At 34.1% G+C, this 12,200-nt stretch overlaps 1 protein-coding gene across 1 annotated transcript; it reads right to left on the reverse strand.

Annotated features, from left to right (window-relative positions):
• Positions 1-6,147: 6,147 nt before the first annotated feature.
• Positions 6,148-11,792, reverse strand: LOC112032805 (ammonium transporter 1 member 1). Its single transcript, XM_024065576.2, is given in 4 exon segments — positions 6,148-6,748; positions 6,751-7,197; positions 7,200-7,232; positions 11,666-11,792. Coding segments are annotated over 4 exon segments (948 nt in total). The 3' UTR covers positions 6,148-6,407.
• Positions 11,793-12,200: the final 408 nt, after the last annotated feature.

The raw sequence follows: 12,200 nt of genomic DNA on the forward strand, positions 1-12,200 counted from the left end.
CCCGCTAGGTAACGGTACCTGACTAGACTTGAAAGTGCGGGTATTACTTAGTTCATCATGGGTAAGGATAATCGGGGTTGGATTTTTGCCTGAACCAAAAATTCTCACAGTTGGGTTTGGATACTACCCAAACCTGATTCGTACTATTTTTTTTTTAAATAACTAAATTAAACACAAACCTGATCCTTAATACATTGATTCCTATGGTTATTTGTTTTTGGCTTATTTGATCCTCTTACGTTTGTACGTCAAAATAGTTGAGAAAATATTGGTTGTCCACTCACTACTTCATATTATAGGGTAGCCCACTAGACGTTAGGGACCTTGGGTTCCTATTCTAATAAGTAATTCTAAATTCTAATGACAACTTTTATCACTATTTTTTTTTTCACAATTTGTTGAGATAATAAATTAGGATTGATAAATAATAAAAGTGTTGTTAACTGCTAAGTGTTAGGCTCCGCTTGAGAGTTCATAAATGAATAGAATGAGATGATCATAAGGGAATGGAAATGAATGGAATAAAATGGAATGTATTTAAGTAAGAAAATGAATGGAATAGAATGGAATGGATATAATTAAGTAACATTGATTGGATGTTTTAAAATAAAGGAATGGAAATGAATGAAAATGAATAGAATGTAAGTAATCCTGTTTGGGAGCAACATGGAGGGAATGGAATGGAATCATTTTATGACAAAATTACTATTAGACCCCTATTTTAAAATAAATGGTTGAATATATAGGGGCATTTTAGGAGTTTTAGTAAAAAAATCATTAAATCTAATTCTATTCCCTCCCATTCCTCCTAATTTCGGGGGGAATGAAAATTTGAGGTTTTAACTTTTAAGGGAATAGAGAGGAATGAGTGTTCCCTTCTACCCATTTCATTCCCTCCCACTTAAACTCCTAAATAAGAGAATGAACTTTCCATTTTCTCCATTAAAACTCCCAAACAATAAAAGGGAAGAATATTCTAAAATTATTTTTTTTATTTATTTCCATTCCATTTCATTCTCTCCTCACAAGCGGAGCCTAATGAGTCTACGTGAATGTGACTACTTATTTACCATTGAAAAAGAATTATAAAGTAAATTGTATCCATAAATGAAATTTATTCACCTAGTAATCTCCACAACTTCCATGACACCATTACTTAAAAAAATTAAAAATCCTTTGCTGATTAAATTTGATTGTATTAAATTTAAAATAAATCATGATTTCTTAGCCTATGTCTTAATCCACTTTTGAACATCATTAAATTCAAACGAAGGAAAAATAAAGAACTATTTTGGAACAAATTTCATTGTGCAACCGTAATTCAATCTACCAAGGTTATTTCAATTTTTTTTTTTTAAAAAACATGGAGGGGAAGGGGGGATTTGAACCACATGCATTGAACACTACAAAAAATGCTATTGCCATTGGACTACTACTTAAATCCCACAACTTCATTTGGTTTTACATGGCCTTGGTGTTTTATCTCTCTCCCTCTAGCATAATGCAAATACTTATGAGTGACACTAAGGATATTATAAAAACTAGAATGTAACTTGTGTTTACGCATGAGAATGATGAATTATAATAGTACTATTAATGTTAGCTTGAGTTACAAAACATATAGGATATTGATTCGATCAGGACATTTGGAGGTACTAAGAGTCTGTTTGGGATCCGCTTATTTTGCTGAAACTAAAAACTTTTTGCTAAAAGTACTGTAGATAAAGGTAAAAGTTAGCTAAAATAGTACAATGTGACCCATTAATAGTACCAAAAAGTGTAGTAGGGCCATGAATAGTAGAAAAAATAAGCTAAATAATAAAATAAGTTGGCTTTTTAATTTTTTCCAAACACACAATAAAACAGTTTTTTCTAGCAATTTTCACGATATTGGTTACACAAAGTTTTCATTACACTGCTATTATGTATGTAATTTTAAAAATCACTATTGTATACTACATGTCCGTTTGGATAGAACTTATTTTGTTAAAACTGAAAACTGAAAATACTGTACCAAAATAATTTTTAAATGTGTGAATAGTATTGTGGGATCCATTTTTAATGAAAAAGTTAGTAAAAATTGAAGTTTGTGGGTCAGTGAATAGTGCACGGATACACTATTCACGAAAGACTTGGTTAACAACTGTGGCTGGGAAAAAGGAAAAAAAGAAAAAAAAATAGCTGAAAACGCGCTACAGTGCAAAACATGAAACCTAAAAGTGGATCCAAAACCCCACCTACATATACAATATCAATTCACAATTACTGTTCGTGAAATTCTACTAAATACAACACAAAATAAAAGAATAAATTGTCTAATAGTATCTCCTAAATTGAACAATAATAGGTGCATGAGATCATTCAGCTTAATAACAATTTCTTACATTCAAGATCCTGGCATACACAATATCTGAATAGAAACAGTATAAAAAATATGCTTATTAGTTCAAAGAAAAAAATAACAACAAAAGTCTAAACAATTTTATTTGTATGGAAAGCTAATAAAACCAAAATTTAATTTTGAATCTAATTAAATTTTCTCTAAGCATTGGTTATATATATATAATATATATGATTAGGGTTTTTTTTAATGGTTATTTATATTGAACTCTTCGTCATCTATATTGAATTAACTCACTTGGCACAAAAAATTAAAAACTTAAATTAGATGAGACACGTAACGCAAAAGTAAACTCTAATTGAATTCTAATTTTTACACTAAATTAACTAACTTAGTACAAAAATTTAAAAATTTAGATTAGGTGGGACGTGGGACAAAATTAGACTCTAATTGAATTCCAATTTGAAATCTAATTGGAGTTTCTCTTAGTTTTGTCTATTAATATATATTATAGACTTCATATCACAATCAAAAAAGTTGATGAAGTTTGAATGCACAAATTATGTGTACATATTAAAACACCCACGAAAATAGTAATATTATGGTACGTTTGGTACATTGAATGGGAATTACGACAGGAATTGTAATCTTTATTACTATGAATAAAATGTGTTGTAATGTAATAACTAAATCTATTCATTAGTTTGGTTGTGAGTTACAATATTAGAATGAAACTTAATATTTATTTTTGGAAATTTCTTACTCATACAATTATATTTCCTTAAAAAAATTTATTTTTAAATTTAAGAGAGATATGTGTTATTTTTTATAATTTTTTATTTTTATAATTTTTAGATGTATATGGAAAGTTTGTTTACTTGGAAATATATTAAATTTTGAAATTATTGCACTTACTAAAGAATAACTAATACAACCTTTTAAAGAGAAATAACTATTCCTCATTTTGAAGAATAGTTATTCATAAAGAATGATTATTCGTTGTAATAAAAAATAACCAAACTAAATAATAATTAAACCATAGGAATAATTATTACATTACAGCATCTATTACAGTCTACCAAACATGTCATTAGTGTAAACCCAGTTATGTAATGTATTATAAATCTAATTTAAAACAATTAATGTGATTAATGACATAAACAATAAATATTGAAATTACCTTTTTTGATTGATAATACATTAATTTGTGTTTACGTAGTAAAATTTGTAATAACACAACGTCTAAGAATGGTTTCTTTATTTTTTTTTTTCCTTTGTTTGAATTTTTTTTATGGGCCTTTGTTTGAATTTAATGATGGTCAAGATGCATTTTGACATGGGCTTAAATTTATTTATTGTGTAAAATTATGACGGTAACCTTAAAAATTATGAATTGTATTTTTCTTGGATAAAATTTAGTTGCAAAATTAGTTATAATCTAAAATTACAACTTTTCTCAATCAAATAAATATTATTACATATTTTAAAAATCTAACAGTTGAATTGCACATTCTTTACATTCTTAATACGCGTGTCAAATTTTGTGTCAATTGGATATTATTTACTATATGATCTATAAGCTTATATTTTATACATAATTTTAAATTAAAAAATTTACAATTTAAACAATTTATTGATGATATAGCTATCTTTAATTTTCTAAAAATTTTACAAGTATAGAGAATATAAGAAAAAGATATCATTCAATGGTAGATTTGTCAAAATTCATCCTCAAAAACAAATATTGAGTAAGGTTGTAGACATGTAACTTATTGCTACTACCAATTTTATAGTTAAACTCCATCCTGTCCTACTTTCTTCAAAGATGAAAAATAAGCAGAATCAAGCACCTGCTTGTGTTTTCCCTAAAAACAGGGTATGTGATTCGTACATTAATATATATATATATATATATACCGGCATACATTAACAGGAGCAATTGCATCTCTAGAGCGACAATAATACCAGTGGTCAGAATTCAGTATATGAAAGAGATTGGGAGAGCTGTCAACGCCAATGTTTTGACAGTTTTGTTTGTGCCTCCTCCGCACCAAATTCATTGTCTGGCTTTCATTTCATCCAAAGAAAAAAACAGAATACGCCATAATCTTTCGGAAAGCTTAAAAGATGGTGTTTTTGGCGCGGACGGAGCCGGCGCAGAGCATGGCGAAGCCGAGTTGCATGGAGAAGACGAGGTAGGCGGAGAAGAGGAGGTAGGTAGTGTCGATGGCGTAGTTGGTGTCTACGAATTTGTTGGAGACGGCGGTGAATTGGTCGCAGAGGTAGGAGGCGGCGGCGGTGGGGTTGGTGGTGTTGGGGCCAAAGAACTGGGCCAGGTCAGCAGGTGAGCAGCTCAGTGACGCCATGGCTGAGCTGAGAATTTGAGAAGGTTAAGAGAGAGAGAGAGAGAGAAAGATGGAGTGGGAGTTAGAGACGGGTTGGAATCCTTAAATAGAGGGAAGAAAAGTCAGGAAGAGTAAGAGGCGAGGACTTTTCATTGGAGTATGTGTCTAAGTCTAAGTGGGAAAGCTATTGTACATACAATTTTATGGATTCCCGAAGCATGGGCATAGAAAATTACTATTAGGGTCTCGTACAAAATTGTAGAGATTTTTAAAAAATAAATCAAATTGCAGGGATGTTATATACTATTGCTTTTCTTCCACTCCCATAACTTGCAGAGATACAACTATTCACGTTGGGTTTTGTAAATGATATATATTGATATTTTTTTTTTTTGGAAACTAATATTTAATATTAGAGCTTCAAAACTCTCAATTATCCGACCTTGCAAAGTCTTACAATTGTAAAAAAATTTACAATTGTGTTACAGTATCATCTTATTTTTAATTATTTTTTATGAAGTGGAAGAGAGAGAGAGAGAAAGAGTTAGTAAAATTAATATATTAATGAATAGATGAGATAAATAAAAGTTGGGATGTTATATGTGTTATAAAATGGTATAATATAGTAATTGATAAAGTAATTTTTAAGATGGTAAAATAGAATAGTTTCAAGAAAGCGGATGTGAATGCTCTAAATTGTAGAGAATAAAAATCAAATTGTAGAGATTTAAAAATTAAATTTTAGTTTATGTTTTACTATTTATATATCAAAAATTAACATTTTCATATCTTTGTTATAATCTTGATTTTTGGCTTATTAATATCTTTAAAAAATTTATATGATTATATTATGTTTTAAATAAATAAAACTCAAATCATTCTAAAATATAATAATATGAGATAATAAGTTTTGTTATTTTTTTTTTCTTTTTTGGCTAATCAAATGAAATCATATACTCAAATCATTCTATATATATATATATATATATTTTTTTTTTTTTACATTGTTTGTCAAGTGAGTTATTTAGTGCAAAAATTAAAGAGTCTAATATTAATGAACCATAAAAAAAAAAAACAAAGATAACCCATTTGGAAGAAAAAATAATTTCTATTCTATACTTTTTTTGATNACAATAATACCAGTGGTCAGAATTCAGTATATGAAAGAGATTGGGAGAGCTGTCAACGCCAATGTTTTGACAGTTTTGTTTGTGCCTCCTCCGCACCAAATTCATTGTCTGGCTTTCATTTCATCCAAAGAAAAAAACAGAATACGCCATAATCTTTCGGAAAGCTTAAAAGCCACTTTCACAATCGCATCTCCAAAAACAAATCAAAACAAGTTCATCAAAAAAAAAACCTATCCCATATGGACTCAAGTATCCACCCAAAATACTCAAATGAACTGTCAAATTTTTTTTTAATAACAATGAATCAATTTAGCTTATAAAACAAACAAAATATTTTAATGCAGCAAATTCTCGACCTTATAGTTCTGAATAATGAAGAGCAAAAAACAACAAATCCACCTAGGCAAGCCCTCTTTATCTATTTATCTCCAACACACAACAATCAGACAATCACAAGAATCTCCATTATTTCTTTTACCATCTAAACCCTCTCACCAAATCCAACTAAATTTCTAACTTTGTACAGAATCTCACCTAACATAGAAACAATAATTACTTAATCAAACCCATTTTTTTAAAAACAACAAAAATCTAGTTGGAATTGGGAGTATTTGCACGCGGTTCAATTTTCCTCAACTGAATCCCAGGCTTTAGCGAATCATCATCATCGTGATAAATGTAAGCAAAACCTCCATGTCGGGTCATATCCATACCCGCCATTTCATCCTCGGCTGAGATACGCAGAAGCTTAAGCTTATGAAGCACAAAAAAGAGTGGTCCCATGGTGGCACTCACCCACCCAACAATCACCAAAATCTGAATAACGTGAGCCGCAAGCAGCCTTCCGCCGCCACCCATAAACAACCCGTAAGGCCGACCCGGCGCGTACACCTCCGACACATACTCCTTCGTCGCGAAAAGCGCCGTGAAAATAATCCCCACGCGCCGCACCCTCCATGGAGTTGCGCCGCCTCCAAAGGGTCGTCGAATTTAAGCTTCTCCGCCAGTTTGTTACAGCTGATCAAGACCAAAGCCGCCACAAAGCCACATATTATAGCCGCCCAAGGCTCGACAACAGAGCAACCGGATGTTATCGCTGCGAAGCCGCCGAGTAGTCCGTTACACACGTCGGTTACGTTCCAATGCCCGGAGAGGAATCTTTTTCCGAACAAAGTGGTGAGGGCGGCTGTGCAACCGGCTAAGGTCGTGGTCACCGCGGTTCGACCCACGGCACTCCATTGTCCGTAATAGCTGTTTCCGGTAGAATACGCAACGCTGATCTTGTTGAAGGATCCGGGATTGAAACCGTACCAACCGAACCACAGCAGGAAAGTACCAAGAACTACAAGTGAAGCACTGTGACCTCGCAAGACAATAGAGCGCCTGTGTGGTCGAATCTGCCGATTCTGGGTCCTTCTAAAAATCATTCTATATATATATATATATATATTTTTTTTTTTTTACATTGTTTGTCAAGTGAGTTATTTAGTGCAAAAATTAAAGAGTCTAATATTAATGAACCATAAAAAAAAAAAACAAAGATAACCCATTTGGAAGAAAAAATAATTTCTATTCTATACTTTTTTTGATATGACATTTCTACTTTATACATACACCACGAAAACAACATTCTAACAATCACTATTGTGTTTCTTGCACTCCCATAACTTGTAGGGATATAAGAGCATTTATATTGGGCTTTGTAAATGCTATATGTTGGTAATATTTAATATCACAGTTCTAAAACTTTCTATTATTCGGTCTTGCAAAGTTTTGCAATTGTGCTACAATGCCATCTTATTTTTATAATGACACTATAGCAACTTGTAAAAGGTTTATATTATATTTTATGGTGGTGGGTGGGTATTTTTAATTGTTTTTTATGAAGAGGAAGAGAGGGAAAGAGTTTGTGAAATTAATATTTTAATGAATAGATGAGATAAATAAAAGTTGGGATGTTGGGTGTGTTATAAAATGGTATGGTATAATTGATAAAGTATCTTTTAAGATGGTAAAATAGAATAGTTCCAAGAAAACGGATGTGAATGCTCTAAATTGTAGAGATTTAAAAATCAAATGTTAGTTTATGTTTTACTATTTATATATTAAAAATTAACATTTTCATATCTTTGTTATAATCTTGATTTTTGGCCTATTAATGACTTTAAAAAATTTATATGATTATATTTGTAAGGATTAGATTTGAGTCCCTAATCCAAAAGATAGATGGACGTAGGCCTAAAAAGTCCAAAATAATGAATTTGTAGAGAGTGGGTTGGAAAACTGGGTTTTAGTGAATCAGACAGCAAATAAGGTAGATTTTGATGACAAGAGAATGAAGATAGACAAGTTTTAACTAAAGAAAATCATCCTTGGCTATGTCCGAGGAGATCAATTCTTATATATTTCTCTCAAGTTTGGTTACAAATACAGTTCTTGATTACTACAATCTTTTTCCCTTCATTTCTCGATCCCCACACTATGGAATGCCTCTTCCATTATATAGTTCTCCTTAGACGGTCTTTACTCTTCACTTGTTGATCATTCAAGTTACTACTTGAGTACTTGGCCCATCGAACACCCTCTCAGACCCTTTGTGCGTTAGGACAGTTAAAGCAGCACTGTTTAGGAGTCTTCTCCACATTAATGCAACTAGAAAGTTAACTGCAGAGCATTCAATGCGGTGGTAGCAGCCTTCTCCTTAGATATTTTAAGACTTCCCTTATCTTATGTTTCTGTAATACTTATCCGTATCAACAGAATTTCCTGGAACATTCCCTAAGTTGAGGAGGCATTCATCCTTGGACCACCCTCATGGGCTCTTATGATCAAAACTAAATTCTTCATTTATTAACACAGACTTCTCTGGCGATGTTTACTCCTCCTCGGACGATTTCACATCCTCGACTTGGGCCCCAGGCCCAACATGTGCATAAATAATGAGCTCCCGAGCCCAATACCCCTACAATAGCCCATCGAGATTCTACTTTCTAGTTCCTCAAAAAGAAAGGAGGATTTCGACGTCACTATACTTACCCCATGCTCATCACACCTCACCTTAGATCGCGTAGGCACCTTTTTAACTATCTAAAGCACGCTCCTGACGCTTTGGCATTTGAGACTCCCCCTCATTAAATTTTTACGACTCCATGTTCCCTAAGTTCTATGGCGCGATGCAAATCCAATGGCTGAGGATTCTACTGGAACATGGGTAGGAATTTTCCCTCTTTGTAGCTTTCTCTTTGATATAAATACCACTCAAATCAATCACTCATCTCACTTTAGCATTCATTTAGCTCTAATGCACATACACTGAACCTGCCAACCTTCCCAGGCTTACTCGTGCCTTTACAAATACCAAAAGCCCGTCTGACGATATTTTTCTCCTTTTCGTAATTCTTCATAAATCTTTATACTTTGTTTTTCCATATATTTTTCTTTTCTCTTCTCTATACTTTTCTTCTCCTTAGCCCCACTTTCTTCTCTTAATCTTCTTAGTTTCTCCACACTCTTCTAGAAATGGGTAGATTTAAAAGTTTGGTAGACTCCGAGAAGGGAATGGAGAGCTTTAGAGCTTTGTATAGGATCCCACCCAGAGTGTTTATTAGATACTATAAGGAGGGAGAGTGGCACGAAAAAAGGTAAAAGAGAGAAGTCACCCTCTATGAAGGCGGTCATTGGGATCACCACTTCTCTCTCTTACCTTTTTTCGTGCCACCATGGGCACCATTACCATGGGTATAGTTACTAGGGACTACCTTAGGACTTATAGGTTAGCTCCCACCCAGTGTGCCCCAAACATGTTCAGAATATTAAGGAGTGTAGATGCCTTCAATGAAAAAATGGGCTTAGGGCTGACCCACCATGATGTCAATTAGATTTATAACCTCCACCACCTAAAAGGGTAAGGGTATTACCTCAAGTCTAGGTACCTTGAGGTTAGGCTCATCCAATGCCTCCCCGATTCCAATAAAGGTCTAAATAAAGACTTCTTGATTGTATCAGGGGAGTGGCATGATGGCCTTCCCTGCCTGAAGAGAAAAGGGAAACCAGGTGGGGTCTTAGGTCTAGGTTTGAATAGTTGTATATGAATTTTCCTTTGACTGGCTTTACTTTTGCTAACGATATTTTTCTATTTCTCTCTATGATTTTGCAGATAAAAACGCTACATCCCCATATCCAAAACTTCCAAGCGCCAAAGTGCATCACTAAAGCATGGGACCCACGTCTTCATCAGATAAGTGTAGCTACCTCAGGTTTCCTTATTTTCGGTCCAATAGCAAAGGGTGTCCTTACCACCAACCCCATACCAGAAGGCATACCCAAGATAAAGGATTTCTCTTCCCGTCCTATTATCTAGGAAGAGGAGGAAGAAAAAGAAAAAGAAGGAGAAATATTTGAAGTGTCCAACTATAAGGATGACTTCAAGGTGTTCAACCAACCACAGTCTCTAGTTGAAGAAAGCTAAATACGAGAGGCCTCCCCCATTCTAGACATCATGGGATTACAATGAAAGCTGAGGACCAATCTCTTGGACGTGATGGAGTTTACCTCAGGGAGCAAGGCGCCCGAGAAGAATGCCCAAGCCAAACTCCCACCTCCCCCTCCTACTCAGCCTCTCAAAGTTGATCCTACCGATCACAAAAGGAAGAGGGATCAAAGAAGGCAAGATTTGGGGGAGGGAGGCAAAGGTCCTCTTCCCAAGGATGTCGAGCTCTAAAAGGAGGCCAAACAAGCTAGGACAACCCAAAACCTAGCTGTAAAGAGTATTTGTCAAACATCTAATCTACCTGTGCGAGGGAGTGCTTTTTTACCTCTCCTTTAGGGTTCTAGCAAAATTCCCCTAGGGTTCTAGAGCAAGCAAAGAAATATTATTGATGTGTATCTGATCTTCCTTAGTCTCGAACTACAATGCTATTTCAATGTATTGCCTCCAAGATTTAAAGATGAATCTCTCCTTGCCCTTTACTTTTCTATTGTTAGATTTGTATGCACATTAGTTTCATTGTTTTTAGTCTTAAGAACATGTTTGGTTGTGTTGTTATAAAAGTTGTTAGGATCTAAGCATGTTTGTGTTTGAATATCATTATAGCGTTCTTCACATGTTCTTGCCTGTTCTTCACATGTTCATACATAATCCAAGTAAGATATTATTAAACTTCCATGGATTCATTAAAAAAAATGTTTACTTGTCAATTCCCTTCACCTATCACACACCCTCAGTATATTTATTTTCAAATTCTCATTATCTCATGTTAGATCCAAGATTGTCACAAATTACACATAATCACATGTCATTCTTTTTAAATTCCAAATCATGTTCAGCTGCCTTGACATGCAATTAATTGTTGATAATATGTTGTTTGCTTGTATGAATTGACATGACCATTGACCACCATAGTCTAAAAAACTGATTTTTACCAAGTAAGGTGGGTGGGTGCCTAACACCTCATTGACCACCATAGTCTAGAATGCTAATTTTACTCGAGTAAGGTGAGTGGATGCGTAACACCTCCTCCACCTTGTAATTTAGCCTCCGAACTTAAATTAAGGGTTCTTAGACTAGTTTTTTGTTCATGAAATTTTCATTTTTGTAAAATGTACCTAGGACCAAAAGTTATGTAATTTTCTCTCTTGGATTGTATCTAGGACCGTAACATTCTAGTTATTTCAAGAACGATTTACATTTCATGATATCAATAAAGTATTTCATTTCTTTCATTTTGGTTTTCTTATTTTTTCTAGTTAAATAAAATAAGTGGCAACTCCAAGTAAAACCCTCAATCTAAAGGGAAAGATAAAACCAACTAACCTGCTGTTTTGAGGGGTACCAACACAACACCACTCACTAGCGTTCTTCTTAGCAAAGAGATCCTTCACTCCAAGTCCTTTGTCTTCTCTTTCATCGATGAGTGATTCGTCAAACTCTCTCTCAAGCCCTCTTCGAAGAACACTCAACCTTGCAACCAAATGCATCTAGCTCTCCTCTTATTTTGCCTTCGATTACACCTCTACAGTCAATAATCACAAATAACACACTCCCTTCACCGACCACCACAAAAATAATGATGTAACCTTGGCCTCATGGAGGATCTCCTCAATTGCTCTACTTTGTCTCTTTCTTCATCGTGGAGGATCTCCTCGGTAGTTCTTAATCCATTGCCCCATCAATTTCAACTTGTCTCATAGAATCTCTCTCTCTCTCTCTCTCTCTCTCTCCCTCTCTCTCTCTCTCTCTCTCTCACACACACACACACACACACACACACATTTGGACCTCTAGAACCCAATGTTTTGAATTGTTTTCCACTCGATCTGGTCGTTTTAGTGTGTAAATCGATGCACTAAACCACTTATACCATCTTGGCCAAAATTATGGCCTGT

Source organism: Quercus suber, unplaced genomic scaffold (genome assembly GCF_002906115.3).
Source record: "Quercus suber isolate HL8 unplaced genomic scaffold, Cork oak 2.0 scaffold_324, whole genome shotgun sequence".
Taxonomy (NCBI): domain Eukaryota; kingdom Viridiplantae; phylum Streptophyta; class Magnoliopsida; order Fagales; family Fagaceae; genus Quercus; species Quercus suber.